At 44.2% G+C, this 24727-nt stretch overlaps 1 protein-coding gene across 2 annotated transcripts in view; it reads left to right on the top strand.

The window, feature by feature from the left end:
- CPPED1 (calcineurin like phosphoesterase domain containing 1) overlaps positions 1–24727 on the top strand; it is a 108398-nt gene that overhangs the window by 3140 nt on the left and 80531 nt on the right. For both annotated transcript variants that reach the window (XM_087416982.1, XM_004438059.3), the window contains exon 2: positions 18985–19203. In XM_087416982.1, coding sequence (XP_087273108.1) covers positions 18985–19203 — 219 coding nt within the window. The remainder of the gene's footprint in view (positions 1–18984; positions 19204–24727) is intronic.

Below are 24727 nucleotides of genomic sequence, written 5' to 3'. Positions count from 1 at the left end.
TTGATTGTCAGGTGACCGTCAGGAGGACACTTTCAGTAGAGTTGTAGGGGGAGGGCTGGTGCCCACTGTTTGAGGATGTGAAATCAGCCAGGGCAGGATTCTGTCTGGAGCCATTTGGCGATGCAAGGCAGACGAAGGATAGTAGCAGTTCAAGGGAGGAGTGGCGCTGAAGGAAGGCTGAGGGGTGTGTAATAGTAAGAATGATGAAAAGAGCCACAGGAGCATCTGACATTTGTCAAGTGTTTATACTGCGTGCTGGGCACTGTACTCTGTGCCATGTGTGCGTTATCTCATGTAATCTTCAAAATTGTCCTATTGAGGTTGATATGATTATCCTCTTCCTACAGTGGATATAAAAATCAAGCTCAGAAAGGCGAGGCAACTTGCCCAAGGTCACATGACTGGTCTGAGATGGTTCTGGGGTTGAAAATAAAAAAGGCAGGAGAATTGTTGGAGAGTGATGCTGAGGAGATGGGAAAGGGTGGGATCGAGGGCTCTGGAGAGGGGTTGACCGTGGGAGCAAATGTGCTCTTCGACCATCTGTCCCTCCTTCTGTCCATCTATCTGCCCAACAGTTTGACCATCCATCTGTCTACCAGGCCATCCATCCACCAGTCTGTCCATCATGTGTCCATCTCTTTATCTGTCTGTCCATCCACCCGTCTATCGGTTCATCCATCTACTTGCCGACTCATCAAATGTACTGAGCATTTGCCTCGTCCCGGGCATTGTGCGAGATGCCCGAGTGCAGTGATGAGTGAAAACCAGAGGTGATTCTGCACCTCTGGCACGTAGCTACTTGGAGAGGCTGACATTAAGGCGACAGACACACAAACAGGTGTAAATCACAGGTGTGGCACATGTCTGGGAAGTGAGGAGTTAGATGCCATGAGAGCCTCTCATTGGAGCATTTGACCTGATAAGGACCTTGAGGGAGGACTTCCCTGAGGAAGAGGTGTGTCGTCTGATTGTTGAACGATGTGTGAACTGGTCTGCGAAGGGAGGGAAGACCAGTGTGGACCGTGGGCAGAGCAAGTGCGCAAGTCTGTAGTGGGGGATGGGAAAGGGAAGGAGGGGGATGTGGGGTGGGCTGGGCTGGGGAATGGGAGGTGGGTAACTGAGGAGTTTTATCTTCACCTCCTAGCATCCAGGGGTTTTAAGCTGCATGTGTGAGGAAACAAGGGCACGTGGTCAGATTTCCATTTTGGAAAGAGTGGTCCGGCTGCAGCAGTGACAACAAAAGAGTTTTTACTTTGGAGGCACTTGGGGTCCAGTCTGATTGGAAGCTGGAGCCCAGGAACTTGTCTTGAAGCAACATTTCCACAGCACCACGTTGTTCACTTTGAATTTGTTTATTTGCAGGAGCTGGAGGTGTATGTAGTGGTGGTGCTGGGGGGGTTCCCGTGGGGACTTTAGGGGTGCTGAGGTGTGGAAGCTTCCTAGCCCATTAGAGCTGCCGCAGGGCTGCCAGTAGGACCAGAGAACAAGAGAGTGGTTCAGCTGGACCAGAATGGGGGGAGGGGGAGAGACTTAGAAGATAAAACAGTAGGACACTTAGCCGGCTGCGACAGGAAGAGGGAAAATGACTCTGGACTTCTCTTAGCGCCAGCTGGGTGTAGACCTGCGCCTGTGCTTGGTGTCCTCTGTGGGCCGAGTAGCCGTGGGGGCAGGCTCAGTATGGCTCATTTAGCACAGGGCTTTTAGAGGCCCAGCCTTGGAGAGTTGGGCGTAGAACCCCTAGTCTACCCCCAGGCTGCCTCTGTCACTGTCACTGACTTTTCTCTGGTCCTAGTTCCCTGTTAGCATCGCTGGCGACTTGCAGAGATACTCTTGGAGGATGCAGTGCCAGTCCACGGAAGGAACTGGCTTTTCCCCATCTCTTGCCAAAATAAAAACTACTTGTCAAAGAGGTTCAGTTAACTCAAGCAATAGTGCCTGAAACTACAGCGCTGCTAACCTTCACACTCGCTATGAGAAGCCCCCTCCAGAAGCAGCTAGTTATTTAAACAGTTTGTTTCTCAAGTTAATGAAAGAGGGCTCTCTCAGTCCATTGGTGCAGCTGTAACAAAGCACCACAGGTGGGTGGCTTATAAACACAGAAATTTATTTCTCATCATTCTAGAGGCTGGAAGTCCACAGTCAAGGCACCAGCAGATTTGGTGTCTGGTGAGGACCCCCTTCCTGGGTCCTAGACGACCGTCTCCTTGCTGTGTCCTCACACATTGGAAGGGGGAGTGAGCTCTCTGGGGTCTCTTTTATAAGGGCACTGATCCCATTACTAAGCCCTCATGACCTCATCACCTCCCAAAGGCCTCACCTCCTGATACCGTCACATTGGGGATTGGGTTTCAACATAAGAATTTTGGGGAGACACAGACATTCAGTGTATGGCAAGCACTTTAAAACCGTCTCCCCCTCTGGTGATTATATGAGTAACGGTATTCCCATCCCCTTCTGCCAGTAGTGGTGTACGTGAAGCTTGGCTTCAGTTGTCCTGTCCCTGTTAACATAATCTGCTAGGCTCTGTCGACAGATGTTTATAACAAGTAAGTTGTACATGTCTCACATGAGAAGACTTACATTCCTCAGGCATGTTCAGATATTCATTTTAATTAGGCAAATTGATAATTATATTTCCTTGACACATCCTAATTAAGACTGCTTTCTCCTAGCAAATAATTGTCTTTCTGAAAAGTTTACAACATCCGTTTTGAAGAAATTCTCAAAGGGAGAAATATCAAGATAAAATACGTTTTAAAAATTACCTATATTTAATTGTTTTCAGGTCGTGGTCTGCTTTTCCAGTTCATTTTACCACTGGAACTTTTTCCCACTTAGAGAATAGGGCTCTTCGATGGTTTTCTTAAAAAGATTATTTCCCAGGACGTTTAAACCTCTACAGCTGTTTCAGAGCAGTTGTCTCTCTTCACTGATCGTGAATATTTCTTGGTCCCCTTTGGAAACCCTCTCATGTGGCAGAGAATAAATGGAGTCTCCGTAAAAAATAACTTACTCCATCTCTTCCGGGTCTCACCTAAAAAGTTTTGTAGAAACAGTAGACCTGGAAATGTTTATCCAAGTCTGAACAGGGTTGAAAGTATTGTGGTTTAAAAAATTCTGACAGGTCAATGAAGAAATGAAATAATTGTGCCATACATTTAGTGCAAACCGCTGATCTCTTATTTGAGAAGGGTTCCTGTGAACTAAAATAGGAATTTTGATTATTTATCCCCTCCTCATTATCATCAGTCAAAATTAGTGTGTAAAAAGTTACCATAAAAACATTTTCAAGAGACAAATGAAATTTTATTTTTGAATGCCTTAATTTTTTTGCTTCTCTATTTTTTTTGTTTGTTTGTTTTGGTGAGGAAGATTAGCCCTGAGCTAACATCTGTTGCCAATCCTCCTCTTTTTGCTGAGGAAGACTGGCCCTGGGCTAATATCCCTGCCCATCTTCCTCCACTTTGTACGTGGGATGCCGCCACAGCATGGCTTGACAAGCGGTGCGTCGGTCCCCATCTAAGATCTGAACCCACGAACCCTGGACCCAGCAGTGGAGCGTACGCACTTAACCGCTGCGCCACCAGGCTGGCCCCTTGCTTTTCCATTTTTTAATAACCTCATTGAGGTACCAGCACATTCTCCCATTTTAAGTTTACAATTCAATGGTTTTTAATAAACTCACAGAGTGGTGCAGCGTCACAGTTTTAGAACATCTCAGTGTCCCAAAAAAAGAAACTTGGTGCGCACTTGCAGTCTCTTCCTGTTTGCAGTCTCAGCACAGGCAACTGCTAATTGACCTCCACGGCTTTGCCTTTTCTGGACATTTTGTATAAATGGAATCATGTAATCTACTCTTTTGTGACTGGCTTCTTTCTCTTAGCATAATTGTCTCAAGATTCACTCATGTTGTGGCGGGTATCAGCACTTTGTTTTTACTGAACGGTGTTTATCCCATTGTGGGATAACCACGTTTGTTTATCTCTTCACCCATTCATGAACATTTGCACATTTTTTGGACATTGGTAGACATTCCGCCTTTGGACACTGGCTGTTATGAATAAAGCTGCTATGAACATCGACATACAGGTCTTTGTATGGACGTAGGTTTCATTTCTCTCGGGTAGATACCAGGAGTGGAACTGCTGGGTCATATAAGTAACTACGTTTAACATCTTAAGGAACTGCCAAACTGTTTTCCAAAGCAGCTGCACCGTTGTACGTCCCCCCAGCAGTGTATGGCTTCACGTTTCTCCACATCCTCGGCAACACTTGTTTTTGTCTATCTTTTTGATTATAACCAACCAAATGGGCGTGAATTGGTCTCTCATTGCGGTTTTAATTTGCCTTTCCCTAATGGCTAATGATGTTGAACATCTTTTTACTTACTTATTGGCCGTTGGTATATCTTTGAAGAAATGTCTTTTCAGATCCTTTTCTCAGTTTTTAATTGGCTTATTTGTGTTTTTATTATTGAGTTGTAAGAGTTCTTTATATTTTCTGGGTACAAGTCCTGTATCAAATATATGATTTGCAAATATTTTCTCCCATTCTGAGGAAATGCCCTTCACTTCCTTGATATCATTTGCAGCACCATAGTTTTTAATTCTGATGAGGTCCAAATTATCAACTTTTTCTTTTATCACTTGTTTTTTTAATTGATGTCATAATAGTTTGTGACATTGTGAAATTTTAGTTGTACATTATTGTTTGTCAGTCACCATATAAATGCATCCCTTCACCCCTTGTGCCCGTCCCCCTGGTAACCACCAGAATGTTCTCTCTGTCCGTGTGTTAGTTGATCTTCCACATATGAGTGAAATCATGCAGTATTTGTCTTTCTCCTTCTGGCTTATTTCACTTAACATAATACCCTCCAGGTCTATCCATGTTGTTGCAAATGGGATGATTTTGTCTTTGTTTATGGCTGAGTAGTATTCCTTTGTGTGTATATGTACCACATCTTCTTTATTTACTCATCAGTCGAGGGACACTTGGGTTGCTTCCACTTCTTGGCTATGGTGAATAATGCTGCAGTGAACATAGTGCATAAGCCTCTTTGGATTGTTGATTTCAGGATCTTTGGATAAATACCCAGTAGTGGGATAGCTGGATCATAAGGTATTTCTATTTTTAATTTTTTGAGGAATCTCCATACTGTTTTCCATAGAGGCTGCACCAGTTTGCATTCCCACCAGCAGTGAATGAGGGTTCCCATTTCTCCACAACCTCTCCAACATTTGTTATTTTTTGTCTTGGTGGTTATAGCCATTCTCATGGATGTAAGGTGATATCTCAGTGTAGTTTTGATTTGCATTTCTCTAATGATTAGTGATGTTGCACATCTTTTCATGTGCCTATTGGCCATCAATATATCTTCCTTGGAAAAATGTGTGTTCATATCCTCTGCCCATTTTTTAATCGAGTTGTTTGTTTTTTTGTTGTTCAGTTTTTATCACTTGTGCTTTTGATGTCATAACTAAGAAATCGTTGCCTAACCCCAAATCGTGTTACTCCTGTGTTTTCTTCTAAGAGTTTAAGTTTACTTAGTTTAAGCTCTTACATTTAGTTCTAGATCCATATTGAGTTAATTTTTATGAATGATGTTGGGTAAGGATCTAATTATTAGAAAATTTCCATAGTCTTTTTTTATTGCAGTAGAAGCCCGGTAGTTGGTCAATGAATAGAAAAAATTAGTTAAGAGAGGAATCATAAAAAAATTGCACGTTCTTACTTTTAACATTTCATTTTAATGTAAACTTAAATGTACATTCACTTACCAGTCTTGAGGTTGGGCCAAGGAAGTGTCTTGGTTTACAGATGGGCCTGCCGTGGAGCCTTTCTTGCATAAAGAGCACTTGTAATGAATCTTTTCCAGTTTGGGGTTTTTCCAGTGGAGTAGTCAGTTAAAAATCTCTTGGAAAGCACTCTGAAGAATCCTTCTAGGTTGGTACTTTCTTTTCCTTCAACTCTTTTACCGTTGTGTCCCCAACACCTAATTCAATAGCATTCGGTTTTTACCAGCTTGCCTTTATTGAGTCTTCCCAAGGCATCCATCTTAGTTTTATTAGAAAGAACCCTTTTTACATTCATATTTCTCTGGTTTACACATTTAATTAAATTAAGTGATTTAAAAATAAGCGCGAGCATAAACAGATTTGGGGACAACTCCCGAGGGACGCGTGGTGAGCAGCCTCCCTGAGAGGCGGGGGCAGAGGTGTGCAGAGCATGGGAGGGCCATCAGCTGGGCTGGGCGGTAGTCAGTGCCTTTATAGAGGCGTGGTAGAGGCTTCAGGTCCGTCTAGTGGAGGCCTGATAAGAGAGTGTCATCTTCACAGAGAGGACTAACTGACAACTTTTATATTTGTGCAGCATGTGATTTTTAACTTTGGCAAACCCTCCAATAAGAAGGAGCAGGAACATGGGGCGAGGCAACTGAACACTCCAGGAGCCCCAGAACTGCGCCAGCCACTCTTAGAACCGAGTCTGATGTGTGGTCAGACACTCAGGAGATGTTTGTGGAGAGAAAGAATGTCCCAAGTCCCCATGTACCTTTGTTTAAAAGAAAAAGAAAAAGGGAGAAAACCCTCGCCTTGCTGATGTCGCAGGCCCTCATTTGTCAAATGAAGGCAGGGTCTTGGCTAGATTTGTCTTGAGGTGCAGCTGCGATTATATATGCGTTGACTTCATCTGTGCGGGGGCACTGTGGCACTTTGGTGATTTCAGGTCCCAAACTAGTGAGTGGAGGACCAAGCAGAGAACGCGGCTCCTGGTTCCCGGCCTTTTGGCCTCGCCACCAGAACACTGGGATAGGACAGAGCCCTTCATCTTCTCTCCAGTCTGCTCCTTCCCAGTCTTCCCCAACTCACCTGTTCAGCCAGAAGCTGGAGTCATTCCTGACCTCGGCCTCTCTGCTCTGCATGTCCCGACTGTGCACAGTCCTGTCCGTTCAACCCCCAGAGCACACCTTGGTTTTGTCCACTTCTCTCCTTCCCAGCTCTCCCCCCACCCACCCCCGTCTCTCACCTGGACAATTCCAACAGCCTTTTGCATCCACTCTTGCCCCTCTAGTTCATTCACTGTACAGCATTCAGAGTCACCTCTTTGCAACAAAAATTGGGTCCATCACCCCTTGATGTGGCTTTTCTCTGTCCCTCTCTCTTTCTCTGTGTGCTTTCTCATTCTTCAGGTTGCAGTTCAAAAGAAGCCTGTGCTGATTCTCCCGTTCTTAATTAGGTCCCCTGTCATTCACCTTCACCTATTCTTTTCCTTTATGACACTTATTACAACTTAGAGTTTTGTGTTTATTCCGGTGACGTTGATGTCTTTTCCTGCCTCTAGACTATAAATTCCTGGAGGGCAGGAAGCCTAGATCTAGGATGGTATCTGGCAGCAGTGGACATTCAGTGGCCATTTGTTATGTGAATAAATGAGTGAATGTGAATGAATACACTGGATTGTGTGTGTGTATCTGCCTAACCCATTGCTTGCACACACCATGTGTTCTCAGGACAAAACCGGAAAGCAAGATATTGAACTAATCAGTAGGATCCCCTTGTAAACCATCCCAGCTGGCTCTGCAGTCTGTACATTACTCAAAGGCGTCCAGTGGAGGGGGTTCTTGTTACCAGGTGGGTGCCCTCTCACAAAAGCTGCATCTGCCCCCAGGAGGGGTTGCCTTCTCTTCGCATCCAGGGGCTCTGTTCGCCCAGCCTTGTGCCTGCAGGGCTGCCTCTGCCCAGAGAGAGCACTGCCTTGCTCTTCTCCCCAGAGCGCTGCTTGGGCCAGCAGCCGCCGCCTCACTTGGCAGGAGACCATGGGGGAAAAAGTCAGAGCAACATCCACCCCAAACAGGAAAACCCCAAATGGAGGTCTGCTTTTGAAAAGTGAGAGAGGTTCGGGAAATGCCTTTTTTACCCCTTTAGCTGTTGTCTAGAACAGCGTCGGCCCAAGGCAGTCATGCTGAAAGCCGCCTGGCCCAGTCATCCTGGCCCATCTGCCTTCTGACTGCTCTGAAGGGTTCAGATAAAGTTTTTGGCAGGGCCCTCATCCCCAGATGGCAAGTGTGGCAGCCACGCCATGATGCAGAAGCTTTTGTGTTTCTCAGAAACTACCTTCTGGATGCATTTAGGCCAAGAAAAGAGAGGTTGAGTAAATTCACCTTGGTATTTAGGAAACACGATTTGGAGACTTTGAGAATATTGCTGTCACAGTTAATTATTTTGGCAGAGGAGGGGGTCCTGAAAGACACTGTTTTTTCCCCAATAGCTTCGCATACCATACAATTCACCCTTTTAAAGTGTACAATTCAGTGGCTTTTAGTCTATTCACAGAGTTGTGCAACCATCACCACAGTCGGTTTTAGAACATTTTCACCACCCCAAAAAGAAATCCTGTACCCCTCAGCTGTGACTCCCCAACCCCCCTGCATCCCCCGCTAGCAGCCACTAACGAAGGACGCTATTAACTGCTGCATTAAGTTCTGGCAGTTTTACAGTTGGGATGTTTGGATTGTTAAACCATGAAGAGTCCCAAAGTGGTGAAGATTGTTTTGCTACTGTTTTTTTTTTAACCACTAAAATAAGATTAGTCCCCAGAGAAAATGAGGGGTATCGCTGCAGACATTTAGATTGTGATTCACTGTGCGGATTGCCACTGTGAGAAACTGCAAAAATTGCATTTCATTGGCATTTGCTCTTTAGCCGGAAAGCCTCCAGGCAGTTGTAAAGCTCCACATCTTTGACATTTTATAACCAAAGCAATATCCACGATATGTGAAGGATAAGATGTTAGCACTAATGCATGTAAATGTGTGTGTGTGTGTGTGTGTGTGTGTGTGAGATCAAATATTTTCTGAGCCCCACTTTGTGCTATGGGGAACAGAGAAATGAGTAAGATTTTGATAGCTCTGTCTCTGCTAAGACAAGGGTAGGAGTTACCATGAACAACAGTCATGGTGATAGAAGCTCACGCTTGACGACTTACTGTGTGCCAAGTCCAAATGCTTTACATGTATTAGCTCAGTAATTCCTCATAACAACCCTTTTGAGGTAGGTGTGTTACTCTTACTTTACAGATAAGGGAACTGAGGCCCAGAGAAGTTAAGGAACATGCATCAAGTTGCATAGTTGATAAAGGGCAGAAATGGGATTTGAACCCCGGCTACACTGGAACTAGTTTAGGGCTTTAGGAGACCGAGGCTGAAAGAGTACAGGGGCTTTAAGCCCCTCCCCAAGCTCACATGTCCCAGGATGATGTCTCCCTGCCTTATAGTCATATTTGCCCCTGGTCTCAGGGTCTGCGTACTCGCCGTGCCCTCTGCCTGGGGTGTGTCCCCACAGTTCCCCCCATGCATGGCTCTTTCTCATCCTTCAGATCTCACCTCCTGTGTTGCCTCACTGCTCCATCCAACCATTGCTCTCCCACCCACCAGCCGCGCTGTCTGTGATCACCCTGATTACTTCTGTGGTAGTAAGGAACACAGTGTGTGATGAACTTAGTTGTTGACTGTTTGTTGTCCATCTCCTCACTGTTCTGTAAGGTCTTAAGGAATGGGATGTGTGGCCTTGCTCACTGTTGAACGTCCAGTGACTAGCATGACACGTGTCATGTAGTGAGTACTCAGAACAAACTTGCTGAATGAGGGCAGGAGGCAGAGCTACATCTGCCCGCAGGGGAGGGAGACAGACTTTGTAGTAGAGGTAGTGTTTGAGCTGGGCTGGGAAGGATAGGTGGACTCTCAGCAGGAAGAGTTGGTAGAATGGAGCACATCCCCTGGAGGAAGGGATGGGGAAGCATGGGGTGTGTTTGAGGAGCAGCTAAGGGTCCATTGGAGGGATCCTGTGGTATGTCTTGTGCAGGGTTTCCCATCCTCAGCATTGACATAACGGACTGGATCATTCTTTGTTGTGGGGCTGCCCCGTGTAAAGTGGGATGTTGAGCACCATCCCTGGCCCCTACCCACTGGATGCCAGAAGCACCATCCCCTTCCCAGTGTGACATCCCAAAATATCTCCAGACATTTTCCAAATGTCACCTAGAGATCAAAATCGTCCCTGGTTTGGAGCCACGGGTCTAGTGGGAACAGTAATCAGTACACCTGGAAAAGTTTTGGGCTACATTTTAGCCCCAAGTGCAAGGATGAGCGAGGATCCATTGACATCTTCATTTATCCCTCCACCAGATGTTTACTGACTGCCTCCCACATGCCAGGCACCAAATGATAGCATGCTGAGGATATACTGGAAGGGGAAAGCAAACATGGCCTTTTCTCATGGAGATTAGAAGGCAGTGGCCCTTTAGCAAGGGATTTTGATGGTCAGGATAAGGGTTGTAAGGAAGAGTCATAATAGCCGTGACTGCCCAAGATAGATCAGAGCGTGGAGCACTGCATGGCACTGTGCTGGTAGCCCCGGGTGGGAAAGATGAACACCTGACCCGACGTGGTGCCGCTGCGAAAGGGAAGGAGGGACTATTGCAGGAGATGCTCTAGACATCTGGTTAGCTAGATGTACACAGTGACACATGATCCTCACATCTATAGACTGGGGGACTGGGGACCAAGGTGGCAAAATCAGAGCCATCAGCAGAAGGAGCCAGTCTTGAAGGAAAGATAACGAATTTGCTTGTGGGAGTGCTGTAAGGTGCTGATGGGACCAGCTGGGAGCTTGGACATATCCAGAAAAACAAACATACTACTTTCTACTCACTTTTTAGTTGATTCTCTGGCTTTCTAGTCAAATGGAGAAATGTGGCCCCTATAGTCCCAATTCATGTATTATTTTGAGTCAGATAAGTTAACAGGAGCCAAAACATTGAATTCTTAAATATTCTTACAATGCGGTGATGTGGTGGTCTAATGATAGGAGCCTTGTTGATCAGACTGTCTGCTAACCAGACTTGTTAACCACTGTCTTACCATTTTAACTCTGTCCTCCAAAAGGCAAAGTAGATTTAGAAAATGAGAATTTCTTTATAAAAATTAAATTAAGAAACTATTTATCATTGTATTCCACCTTGAATTATTGAGGTTGCCTATAAGTAACAGGTTTAGCCATCATGAGAGCAGAGATTATTATATATTAGGTATTAATTAGGGACATGACTGACTCCCATAGGCCTTTTCCTAGTTGGATGATGAAAACAGTGATTCGTTTCCTTTTGGGGGTGCATTTATTATAGTTAGTCATTGATTAACTGGTCATAGCGAAAGGATCAATGAAATTTCTTATTCTTGGTATATATTAAAAAGTCAGCTTTCATTAACAATTGACAAATATGCCCAAAAGGTATAATAAAAATGAGTGAGAGGAAATATATTAACAGACAGAAATCCAAGAAAACATTTAGTTTGTGATATTAAAAGTGCAAACTGTGGAGAGCGATTGCAGTTTGAATATCTGTCTTTCAGGCAGGATACTGGCACAAAGTCTCATAGGAAGGATTAATGGTGAGGCATTGTGTGGATTTTTAGAGGTTTTTAAGATTCTTCTCTGTACACGGTTGCTTTGCACCCAGTAATGCTTGAAGAAGACTCACAGGCCTTTCCTGTCCGTGGTTTAACACCACCCCAAGTCCTGTCTTTTTATCCCTCAATTTTGAAAGGTGGTCTCTATGACAATCTCTATCAGTTAGCTGGAATTTGGAGGTGGCCAGATCTTGTTACTCTCTGTACGATGGATGAATCAAATTTCTTTCTAAGGCCAATTTTTCCTTTACCAAAGATTTTTACATTAATTTAAAAATTTGATTTAGGCTATGCTAAATGTTGTGGGCTATGGTAACATGATAAATTATGGTAATTTTTTATGGTAGCTCAGAGCTTGTTTTCTCTGGCTTGTCATTCGGACAGACCTTAGCGCTCCTAGCTAGACAGGTCTTCTCTGTAATCTCACCTGTGTGATCACCTGCCCTGAAATCGGGGTTCTGGGGCATAATAGGCCTGGTTCTGCCCATCACCCTTCGTTAGATCTCGATCAGATTATTGATGCTTCACCCTGCTGAGTCTCCTCTTCTGCACCTCTGAGCAAAATGGAAGGGTTATCGTAGATAAGGACTTGTCATCGCAGATGTCTACAGGGGCCAGGTGAGTGGGGCCAGGCGTAGACTGGGGCAAATTTGAGAGCACATGCCGCCGTAGAGGGGCAGCCACTACTCAGCCCCAGCCAGTCGTTGGCACACTCCATTTGGGCCTGGTGTGGCCACATTTTCCAAGAGAATTCAGAAATCCAGGTATATATGTGAAACTCATGAATTAAAAATGTTGGCAACATGTTCAAAATTGTATAAACACTGCGTGGGCGAAACAGAACACATCTGCTAGCCAGACCGGATCCAGAGACCTGGAGTTTCTAATCTCTGGAGAAGACCACCAATTAGCATCCCACAGAAGATGGATGTTCTGGGCCCCAGCCTGTCCCCGAATCAGCCCTGGGCTGTTGGCAGGGACTCTGAGCACTGGGACTTGCCAGCATTATCTTTGTGTGCCGTCTTCTTATTTACCAAGATGTTCCTTTTGCAGGAGACTTTTTGGAGACAAAAATGTCTTTCTGGAGGTGGTCGACTTGTGGACAGCCCAGGGCACATTCTGTCTCCTTTGTGGCTCTGTCCTCTTCAGGCCAGCCTGGCAGCACTGAGATTCTGAACAGTGGAAGCTGCTGTGCATTCATTGTGTGACCTTGAACTTGAGCTGTGACTAAGATCCCTAGCCAGGCCTCAGTATCCCCCCTTGGTTAAATGAGAGGGTTGGTTAAAGTAACTCTGAGAATCCCTCCAGCACTGACAATTTCTAGTTCTTCAGTGGGAAAAGGTGGGCTTCTCTAAGATAAGCCTTTGGCCTCCCTAGGATGAGCTGCAGTAAATGGGCTCACTGAGCTCTGTGTGGGCGGGTGAGGTGGAAACTTGTGGTTGACTGAGACAGTTAAGTGTGTGAGGCTAGGCCTGTTTAATGTTATCGTCTGTGGCAGACGGACTTGCAGAGGGGCCTGATGATGCCTGCCTCCTAGTATTCATGGCCTGCACGGTCCCCTGCTCTTGAGTGTGGGCTGGCCTAGCGATTTGATTGTAATGAATAGAATACAGCAAAGTGCTGGAATGTCACTTCCATCATTATGTTACATAGGTAACTTCTGTTTGCTAGCAAACCCTCTCTCTTGCTGGCTTTGATGAAGCACATTTCCATGTTATGAGATGCCATGTGGGAGAGGCCTGCATGGCGAGGAACTGAGGGTGGCCTCTGGTTTACAGCCAGGAAGGAAGTGGTGCCCTCACTCCCACAGACGACAAGGAATCTTGTCAACGACCCTGTGAGTGAGCTTGGAAGCAGATCCTGCCCCATGTGAGTCTTCAGATGAGACCCCAGTCTTGACTGACTTGGCAGCTTGTGAGAGATCCTGAGCAGAGGACCCAGCTAAGCCGTGCCCAGACTCTGACTGACAGAAACTGCGAGATAATAAATGTGTATTGTTTCGGGCCACTACATTTGTGGTAATTTGTTATATAGCAATAGAGAGCTAATACACCATCTCTTTGAATTTTTTAAAAAAATTAACATTGAAAAATTCAATTTACTGTGGACATTGTTAATTCATAGCTGATTTAGGTGTTTTAGTTAAATAAATATATGCTTTACGATGTATTAACACTAAGTACCCTTTAGGCATTATGCCGAGGTTTGTGTCAAATGGTTAAAAGATTATAGTCTTGTTTTGGTACTATCTGGATCAGAAATGAGATCTTTTTTTTTTTTTTTTAAAGATTTTATTTATTCATTTTTTTTCCCCCCAAAGCCCCAGTAGATAGTTGTATGTCATAGGTTCACATCCTTCTAGTTGCTGTACGTGGGACTCGGCCTCAGGGTGGACGGAGAAGTGGTGCCTTGGGGCGTGCCCGGGATCCGAACCCGGGCCGCCAGCATCAGAGCGCGCGCACTTAACCGCTAAGCCACGGAGCCGGCCCAGAAATGAGATCTTAATTTAATCAACTCACTTTATTTAATTCATTCATTCTACAAGTACTTAGTTTATCTCAGTTTGACCTTGGCCTTATCATAGTTAGCCATTAGAGCCCCTAACTGCATTCATTCTTTTATCAGTTTTGGAAGAAAAATAACAGACCTCTCTGTTGTGTGCCGTGAGGTCATGAAAAATCTGAAGTGTTAGAACTCACGAATTAGTGATGAATTCCCTGATTAAGTTCTTACCTTGAGTCCTGGAATTCTTACCAAGAATCTTACTTGGTTTTGAAAGACAGTTTAGAGGGTGATGATTAGGTAGCAGACGATAAGACCAAGCAATGTTTAGACTCAAATACCTGAGCTGGACACAGACAGGGACCTAAAAGGGAATAGGAAAATGGGCAAAACAAAACCAAAACAACACGGCTGCTGACAACAGCAGCAAATCCTCCAAGACATTATTTCAATTTAGGCAAACAAAAATCACTTTGCGTCTGCTTCTTATCAAACCTGTTTAAGCAGTTCCTTGATTAGTTGCAGGCCAGTGCTTCTTAAATTTGGATTTGCATACAGATCACCTGAGGGTTTGTTAAAATGCAGACTCGGACTCAGTCAGTCTGGAGTGGGCTTGAGATTCTGCCTTTCCACAAAGCTCCCAGGTGACAATGATGCTGTTGGTCCTCGGCCACACCTTGAGGACTGAGGTGTAGCCCAGCCCTGCCCTCTTGCAGCCTGCTTCTTGGCTACTCGCTTCTCTTCCTTGCCTTCTCCCTCAGCCTCCGTTTCTAGGCAATTCTGTTCCTTACTTTTGGTTTATCAGGCATTTACCGTTTAATTAACCAATCTGATATTTAAGTTCTTTGACTAGGAGAATAAAAACAAAACCACTGGATTCTTAAGTCTCTTTTTTAATGCTCAGCTTATGTAGCAGGGTGCTTGTAGGAATGGACCTCAGTACATCCAGACTCCCAGGACAGTGCTTTCAGGGAGTCTAAAGAGAGAAGCTGGCCTGTGCCAGGGAGCAGACACTTGCTCTGCCCGGGAAGGGCTGGTGTCGTGAGCTCTCCCTGGCTCTTGTAGATGTCAGGTAACTAACACCTGTGCCTTGTCCTGCGGGTAACTCTGGACTTTGGTGAAACAATTTAATGCAAATGTTGTTAAGAATTCACTTTCATAATGTAAAAATCTGCCCTTTTGAGGGATGGAGGAGGTATAAATTTATAAAAGATTCCTCTCTAGAACTAAGCATTATAAGCCTCAAATAGCTTTAATTTAGCCTTGATTAAAATTAAGATGAGACCAAAGACCACAAGCTTCTGTAGAGGGAACGTTAAGAGGATCCAGGTGCTTCTGAGCACGCAGAGCCCTGAGTCAACAAATTGCTTTTATTACCTAGAGAAAGTAGATTGAATATTGATATGTGAGCTGTCATTCGTTTTAGGTCAAATCTATTTATTTTATACCTTGTCATTATAAAATGGAGATTCTAAGTTTTTACTAAGTAAAGTAATGAAAGATTTATTTTATTACCTCCAAGGACTATTGACTTTTCGAGACAATGACTATTTGTCATAGGAGACTGTATTTGTTAAATTGTTTGCTATAGAAAACTGTTTAATAATTCTGTTTGTTGTGGAAGATTGATCTGTGCTCCAACCTTTGGGTGACGATCACCTGCCTGATCTGCTTCTGATTAATTTATCCAGTTTAAACAGCTCTGCAAACTGTCTCAGAAACAGGGACGTAGCTACAAGCATTCATCATGTAAAAAGGTTATTATTCAAGTAAGATAAATAAATGATGCTAACAACTTTACAACACAAATCAGAATCTCAGCGTTTTTCAAGACACCAGCCTTCAGCTTTGGAAGAAGTCTTGCTGACTCCTTCCTGACCCTTTATCTTTAATGCCTGATCCATAGCTATCCATTACTGTACAACAAATTACCTGAAACCGGGCAGCTTGAAACAACAAATGTGTATTATCTCTCGGTTTCTGTCAGGACTCTGAGTGCAGCTTAGCTGGGTCGTTCTGCTGCAGGGTCTCTCACAGGGTTCAGTCAAGGTGTCATTCGGGGCCGTGGTCTCATCTGGGGGCTCAACTAGGAGGGATCCTTTTCCATGTTCACTCACGAGGCTATTGGCGGGATTCGGTTCCTGTAGGGTTGTTGCATGGAGGGCCTCAGTTCTCCACAGGCTGGTTCCTCAGTTCCTTGCCACATTGGCCTCCCCACAGGGCTAGTCACAACATGGCAGCCTTTCTTCTCCACAGCAAGGGCTCTGAGAGACAGTGTGAGAGAGAGCAAGCAAGACGAAAGTCATGGTCTTTTTCTAGCCTAATCTCGCTCTTTTTTTTAACCACTTTATTGAGGTATGATTGACATGCACAAAGCTGTACATATTTAATGTGTACAACTCGGTGAGTTTGGGGATAAGTATACACCTGGGAAACATCACTACCATCAAGGTCATAAGCATATCCATCACTTCCCAAAGTTTCTTTCCCACCCCCTTTATTATTGTTGCTGTTGTTGTTATTTTTTATGCGTGTGGTAAGAACACTTAACGTAAGATCTGCCCTGTTAGCAAACTTTAAGTATATAATGCAGTATTGTTAACTATAGGTATTAGGCTGTGTGATAGAGCTCCAGAACTTCTTTATGTTGCATAACTGAAACTGCACCCTTTGACCATCACTTCCTCTTTCCCCTCACCCCCAGCTCCTGGCGACCACCATTCTACTCTCTGCTTCTATGAGTTTGACTATTTTAGATTCCACGTATAAATGAAATCATACAGTATTTGTCTTTCTGTGACTGGCTTATTCCACTTAGTTGATGTCCTCCAGGTCCATCTATATTGTCCCAAGATGGTGGGATTTCCTTTCTTTTTGTTTTAAGGCTGAATAATATTCCATTGTAGATATATACCACATTTTCTTTTTCGTTCATCCATCGATGGACATTTAGGTTGTCTCCATATCTTGGTCCAGCCTAATCTCTGAAGGGATATCCCATCACTGTATTCTGCTTATTAGAAGCAAGTCACTAGATCCAGCCCACACCCAAGGGGAGGGGATTGCATAATATGAGTATCATGATGCAGGGGTCTTTGGGGCATCTTGAAGTCTCTCTGCCACACATAGGGAGGCTCAGTGGGTATGAGTTGAATCCATTTTAGTGCTGGATCGCTGTTCTTAGCAATGAATGCACCTGCAGTCCTTGTTCAGATTGAGTTCGGGTTGGTTGTGATTTGACTGAGCAGCTAGCATTGTGAGCTGTCGATCAAGAACTGGTGGATTAACACGCATATACAATTTGTTTTATAAAATATGTATAGATGGTTTTGTTTCTTTGCATGTTTGTCTTTTTAAGTTCTGAAAAAGGAATTCAGAATGAAGAGCGGCTGAGCGAGAGCTAGAGGTCCACTCTAAGATGGTAGTAAGCTGAGTATGGTAGGTGGGAGGGTGGCCATGGAATTGAAAGAGGTTACGACTGGCTCTTCTTGCCGATTAGATCTCAGCTTAAATGACACCACCTCAGAGAGAGTCCCTCCCTGTGTGTCCAGTTTAAATTAGCTATTGCTTCACTCTTCATCCTCTCGTAGGCCGTAGCACCCTCTGGCTCCATTCTCTGCTTATTTCCTTGTTTGCATCTATCTCCCTCATGAGAACTCAGCCCCATGGGAGCAGGGACGTCTCCTGTTTTGGTCACCCGTGTATGGTCAGCACCTTGCACGGGCCTGGCAAACAGTAGGCTCTCGGTAAATACCCACCAAATAAACGAATGAATTGAACACGCAGACACAAAATGATTCCGAGGAGCTTTTTAGAAATTATAAATATCTTCATGACTTCCAAATGAAATGCCACTTATTTAGTTACACATGCAAATGGATTAATTTGTTAAAAAGAAGAAAGCAGTCTCAAGAGTGTGGGGTAGTTTTGTCCCGGCCACTGATTGCTGATGGGCCCTTAGGCAAGTCATGTCACCTCTCTGGGGCCTCAGTTTTGCTCAGAGGATAAATGTGGGGGCTGTAGATCGGGGGTCTTCAGACTGCTTCGTCCCCAGATCCTGCTCGGGCAGAGGAAGCTCCGTGTTTTCAACATTGGTCTGCCACATAAGGTTTTGTTTGAAGAAAGGATTCTGTCGCCAAAAACAAAAACAAAAAGTTTGAAACCCACAGGGCTTCCATGCCCACTACTGGCCATTCCAGCTCTGAAGGCAGGCGCTGGTTACAGTTCTTTTGGTGGATGAGGGTAGAGACCTGTGGTCCGTGAAGCTTCGGCCCGTAGAACCAATAGGAAGGGCAAACCTGGTAATCTTGGTGCACGTGACCTAGTGCCCTTTCCAAGAACCTAAAGAATCCCCTCTCCCTCCCCTTCCCCCTCCTTCCCCCTACCCCAGCCCCACACCTCGCTTATGCCCACATCATGCTGCCTTGGAAATGTTAGCATCGATTTTTCTTTTCCACATTGACAAACTCATTTCAAGATTTGCTTTCTGGTACTGCTTTTCCCACCAGATAGCCGGAGCTTCCGAGCTCCAAGTATTAGAATTAAAATTCTGTCACATCCCCGAAACAGTGCAAATTGTGCCATTAAGCCTGGCATGAAAGATTTGAGAGCGCTTCACCTAGTAATTTACATATAATTCTTCTGGCAGCTTTCAATTTGGGGTATTTTTAATTCTAATTAAAAAACTATTATTGGACATTAATATCCTCTATACAGCGTGTGTTGTGCCTCGGCGCTCCATTTTGGCCGCCTGGCTTTTAAACAGACAGCTCGGCTGCGTGGCTGTTGCAGCCCACATGGTTTTTCCTGGCCTCGGGGAGCCGCCGGGTCCCAGGCATAATTAGTATAAATCAAAATCCTCTAGACTATGACAGGAAAATGGTCTGTTTGAACAGCAGCTTATTAAAATGACCTACTTAATTTAAGAAAAATATTGTATCGACTCACACGGTAACCTGGATGCTTTCCCTGACAGATTTTATAATATTTCTTCCCTCTCTCTTTTTTTTTTTAAGAAAAGGAAAGGGAATGGAAAGGCCCGTTCTACTTCATCCAAGGGGCAGACCCACAGTTTGGGCTGATGAAGGCCTGGTCCACTGGGGACTGTGACAGATGCGGTGACGAGTGGGGACAGGAGATCCGTCTGACTGAGCAAGCTGTTCAGGCCATCAACAGGCTGAACCCCAAACCCAAATTCTTTGTTCTATGCGGGGACCTCGTCCATGCCATGCCAGGTAAGACTTGGGTTGTCATTCTGACCTTTTCTCCTTCACCCAGACATGACTACATTTGGGCAGAAAAAAATGATTTCTCTTAAAAGATGTCTCTATTCAGTAATGGCTCATTCCTTCATGACTGTTGCAGTATCATCGAACATCAGAAAATGCATACTCGTTTTATATTTAGAATTTGGTGAGATTAATCACAGTAATTAAGCAGAGCTACAGTTCTGATGATCTGAGCTTAATATGAAAAATGGAACAGATTCCCATGTGTCACCTTTCTTCATTTCCAGGGGACAAACTTGAACTGCTTCCAGATACCGTATTCGTAAATGTAATCTTCTCCTCTCATTTCCCCTCTTCTTATACTTTTATTTTTCCTGTATTTGTTACTGTGTTTTCAAGTGACAGAAATCTAGCTTAAACTGGATTAATTGTTTTTAAAAGTATGTATTGCTTTATGGGACTATAAAGTCCAGGGGCAGATGTAGGCTTCAGGTATGGCTGGATCCAGGGGCTCAGAGGGTGTTAGCAGGACTTGGTCTCTCTGTTGCTAAGCCCTGCTTTCTTCTGGGTTGAATTCATTCTCATGTGGGCTCTCTCTGTAGGTAGTGGCTCCTGGGAGCTCTAGGTTTATGTCCTTCTTACAGAAACCATAACAGAGAGAAAGTGCCTTATTCTTGGTGGCCCAGTCAGACTCCCAGACCAACACCCATCCAGCTCACATGGCCCCTTGAAGCCAGGGTGTGGGATCAGCTCCACTGCAACCAGGTGATCAGAACAGAATGGTTCCCCTAAAGAAAAGTGGGATCCTGGGAATGCAAAAATAACAGATGCCTTCTAGAACTTACTTCCCTTTTTTTGTTCCCCCAGTCTGATATCCTTCTTTCCCAGGCAAGGATAAGACCCAGTGAGCAAGTATAAGCACTTGGAAACTGCCGCTGCCCATCAGGGAGGCTGGGTGCCCATGGCCACTCTTATCTGTGTCTCAGTCTCTGCTAAGTGGAACAGAGATGACCTGAAGACTTTTGCAGAAAGCATTGCAGTGGCCGTGGATATTTGTTTTTGGCTGATGTTACCCTGTAAACCAAGCTTCTCGGGTCCTGCTATGATATCTAACACCTCTAGAAGCCGAGGCGCTCTGCAGTAAGCCCAGGTGCATTAATTCCTCCCCATCCAGACTCACTTGTCTGGCAGTGTACCTACCTATCCAGAACAATCCCACAGTGAAGATGTGAAAGGCAAAAGAGCTGCCCAGAATTGCTCTCCCTAAAGTCTGGGGAGTGTAACCGGCAGGGAGATCCCTCAGACTGTCCCTCCTTCTCTGTTTACTCATGTTTTACACAAAGTCGTGGTTGTGGACATGCCTACGTCATTGACTCCTGCTGAGTAGAACCCAGTGCTGTCATCCCTGGAGAAGCAGCCTGTCCTGCTCTTGGGCCTGTACAACGGTGGCAGGATGGGGAGAGGGAAAGTAAGGTGGTGGACAAAGACCTGAACTAGGGCTCATGTGTCCGGGATGCCAGCCCCACATCCGCCACTGATGCACTGGGTGAACTTGGACAGAACCCTTACCTTCTTAGAGCCTCGGTCTCTGAGCCGAGAGCCCACTGAGGCAACAAGAATTTAAAACCTCAGCAGTCTGGGGTCACACAGCGCAGGGGCAGACGGCTCTATACCTCCGTGCTGGTGGTGAACGTCTGAGCAGGTCAGTACGGACACGCGTCCACAAGGATGGTCCTGATTTTGTCTTGTAGAGAGGTAAAATCTTAGCTGCCTGTGAACCTGGCTACCCTTGGTGACTCTTGGCCGAGGCTTCCTGGGTGCTGAGATTGTACAGTGCTAAAGTAACCACAGAGTGCCCTCGTTTCTAAAGGAGCTGGAAATCACAGCAGGACTTGGAGTCCCGGTTTACAGGTAAACCAAGAGAAGGTATGAGTTGACCAAACAGATTCGTGCTGCTTCCCAGTGGTCGGATTTGCAGTTATCTGGTGTCTTTGGACTCATTTGGCCCCATACGCACTTGGAGCGTCAGCTAGAGCTCTCTGGACCACACAGTGAGCAACTTGTGATTTTATCAGACACTTGAAAATCAGAATCTGAATTTAACATTTTTCTGTCCAGTGATTTCTTTTCTCTGAAAACAGATTATGAGACTCAGTAGAATTATATAACATGTTCTTGTAGATGTTTACTGACTAGTTCTGAATTATGTTAATGTATTCAGTCATATTTCAAAGTAAGATTTAAAATAAAAGCTTTCCATGTGATTACATTGCCTCTTAAATAAAGTATGCTGAACATAAGTAAATTAAAAGATATAGTTTTTGTGACCAACCCTACTAGTTGTTCAGAAGACCTCGTAAATGTGAACTGGCAAACTTCTGAATACGGATTTTATATTCAGTGCAACCAGAGCAGAATTCATTATCTGTTTTGAAGAGGGACTGTTGTGTGAGGTTGTAACTGAGCCAGTGGAAAGACTGGAACTGTTTTGAATATTGTGGTCTGGGATTAAACAGAACGTTTTAAAACTAGTTACCTTTTTTTAATATGCAATTAGTGGCTTCCTCCTCCTTTAGCTCATAGGCAGGGGCAGACACTAAAAAGTAATTATTTGCTTTGACTGCTTAACACATTGTTAATTATCGAATGCATATATTAATAGGCAAATAAAATCAGAAAGCATGCTTTTAATTCTACCATAAATAATATCTTGGGCCGAGTAGTTTTAGTTTCAAACTGGAGAAAAAGAACTTGAAGAGTAATGCTTTTTCTAATGAAAGTCATAATACGCTTCTCCATTATGAATATCCATCATAATATTTGTTCATCCACAAATATTTATTGTGTGCAAACTAAGAGCCAGTTACAGTGCTAGATGCTGTGGATGTAATAGTTGGAAATGAGAGACCGGGTCCTTCCATGAGCTTAGAGCCTGGTAAGGGAAGTGCAAAACCACGGATGGTAAGGGGAGCCATTAGTGACAAGGCATGCAGGAAAAAGCCTGAGAAAGGCTGAACAAAGTCCACTTAGTTTTGAAACACATGTTTTCATTCTGCATCTTTTTGGTTATCTTGGTATTTTCTTATTTTATAAAGCTTATCTATGGGATAAGCCACTTATAATAGCAATTGAAGATTTGTACAAATATTGAGAACATTGATTTTCTTTCTTTTTTTTAATTTTATTGAGGTCATATTGGCTTATAACATTGTGTAAATTTCAGGTGTACGTTATTATATTTCAGTTTCTGTATAGACTGCATTGTGCTCACCACCAATAGTCTGGTTTTTATCCGTCACCATACTTACGTGCCCCTTTACCCCTTTCGCCTTCTCCCTACTCCCTTCCCATCTGGTAATCACCAGTCTGTTCTTATCTATGTGTGTTTGTTTATCTTCCACATATGAGTGAAATCATATGGTGTTTGTCTTTCTCGATCTGACTTATTCTGAACACCATTGATTTTCAGTCCTTCACTAAGCCTAGGGTTACTTTCTTCAGTCCTCCTGACGTTGAGGCATCAACCCACTGATATTGTCCCAGGAGCCCTGTTAGATTTCAACAATTATGTGGAAGCTGACAGATTGGAACGTGATGATACAATTAGAGTGTAAGAGATTCCTTTCGGCCTTTAGAACAGTTTGTTATTAACACACATGGTGTCCATGTTTATTAACAAGCATCCTTACCAAACAAAACAGACAATGTGGGAGGAATCCTTCCCTTGATATAAAGTCTCCTTGAAGAGTTCTGTGTGTATCGACCTCTGCTGGGCAACTGGTACATGATTTAGTTTCAGTTGATAATTAAGCCTCAGGAAATCCTCTATTATGTAAAGTGAGGCAAGCCTGCATTCGCATTAGTCCAACAGATAGTGTATGAGTTTCCTATTGCTGCTGTAACAAATTACTACAAACTTAGTGGCTTAAAACAACACAGATTTATTCTCTTACAGTTCTGGAGGTCAGAAGTCTAAAATGGGTCTGCAGGGCTGTGTTCCTTATGGAGGTTCCAGCTTCTAGAAGCTGCCCACATTTTTGGGGTAGTGGCCCCTTCCTCCATCTTCAAAGCCAGCAACAAGCATCTTCTCTCCTTTCTGACCTTTGAGTCCATCCTCTCATATTATCTCTATTACTCTGACCCTTCTGCGTCCCTCTTAAAAACACCCTTTTGATTACAGTGGCCCATTCACATAACCCAAGATAATCTCTCCATCTCAAGATCCTTTACTTTATCACAGCTGCAGATTCCCCTTTTGCCATGTGAGGTAACATATTCATAGGTTCTGGGGATTGGGATGTGGACACCTTTGGGGGCCGTTATTCAGCTTACCACAGATGGCATAGGATGGAATTCCGGGCCTGTTATCTGCCAGGAACTGTGCTTCTAGCTCACCTACTCATTACAGTCTTGAAAAGGAGGGGTCATGAGTATTTCCATTTTAATGGATGGTGGAAGCTGGCTCAGAGCAGTTAAGTACTTTTCCCAGGGCCACTCAGCCTATAAGTGGTGGAATCAGGATCTAACTCAAGTCCATCCTTTTCCAAACCTCATGCACATCCCACTGCAGCCTCACTACTCAAAGAGTGGTTCCCAGAGCACCAGCCAGGAGCTTCTTTGAAATGTAGACTCTCCACCCCACCCCGACCCAGTGAAACAGAGTCAGTATTTTAACAAGATCCCTGGTGAATCTTATGGATAATCAAGTTTGAGAAGCACTTGATAGACTAAAATGCACAGGGCCCTGGGTTTTTTGCTTTTCAATGTGTTATGTACAATTTTTGTGTGTCTGCAGGTAATTTGTGAAAATTCCCTTCAGCTGTTAAAGATATGGTGTTGAGCAAGAGAATTATCATTACTTTAGTCTTAGGATGCTCAGCGTTCAAAGGCGAATGCTTTAAGTTTGTAGGTTTTGTTTTGCTTCCTAAACAACAGTTTGAATAACTAAAGCAGGGTGACCTCTGCTATGCAGGGCTTCCAAAGGGGAACTTGACCAGAATGTTCAGGAGAACAGCCACACATGTATAAAGTATCTTTATATGGAATGGTGGGGAGAGCTGGAACTGGTTCTTCGATTTGGGTCATGTACATGTGCATAATCCCTTCTCTGCCTTTCCAAAGTTCCGAAAGCTCTGAAAACTAAGAGTTTTTTTCTTAAGTTTGGAACTAAGTCAGTTGGCAGCAAAACTGACCTGAACTGACGTGAGGCTGTTTATAGTCTCTGTTTATCCTACTTAGTGAGAATATTCATATGTTTTGCTAGCAAACTATTACTGTGTTCTATTACGGGGCGCTGCTGGAGACCCAGCTTGAAGTGTTATTTAGTGTATACCCTATGCCCAGCATTGCTATTTTAAAGTTTGAAAAACTCCAACTTTCAAACCAGATCTGGCCCAAAGGGTTTTGGAATGAACATATGAATCTGCAATATTGATAATTTTGGGTTTACAGATGAAGAAACAACATATGGATCTGCAATGTTGATGATTTTGGGTTTACAGATGAAGAAACCTTTCATCACTAGAAGCAG

The sequence above is a fragment of the Ceratotherium simum genome, chromosome 26, assembly GCF_057802395.1.
Source record: "Ceratotherium simum simum isolate JZ-2026a chromosome 26, ASM5780239v1, whole genome shotgun sequence".
NCBI lineage: Eukaryota > Metazoa > Chordata > Mammalia > Perissodactyla > Rhinocerotidae > Ceratotherium > Ceratotherium simum.
Note: the sequence above shows the minus strand (reverse complement) of the source record. Positions and strands in the feature narration are given on the sequence as shown.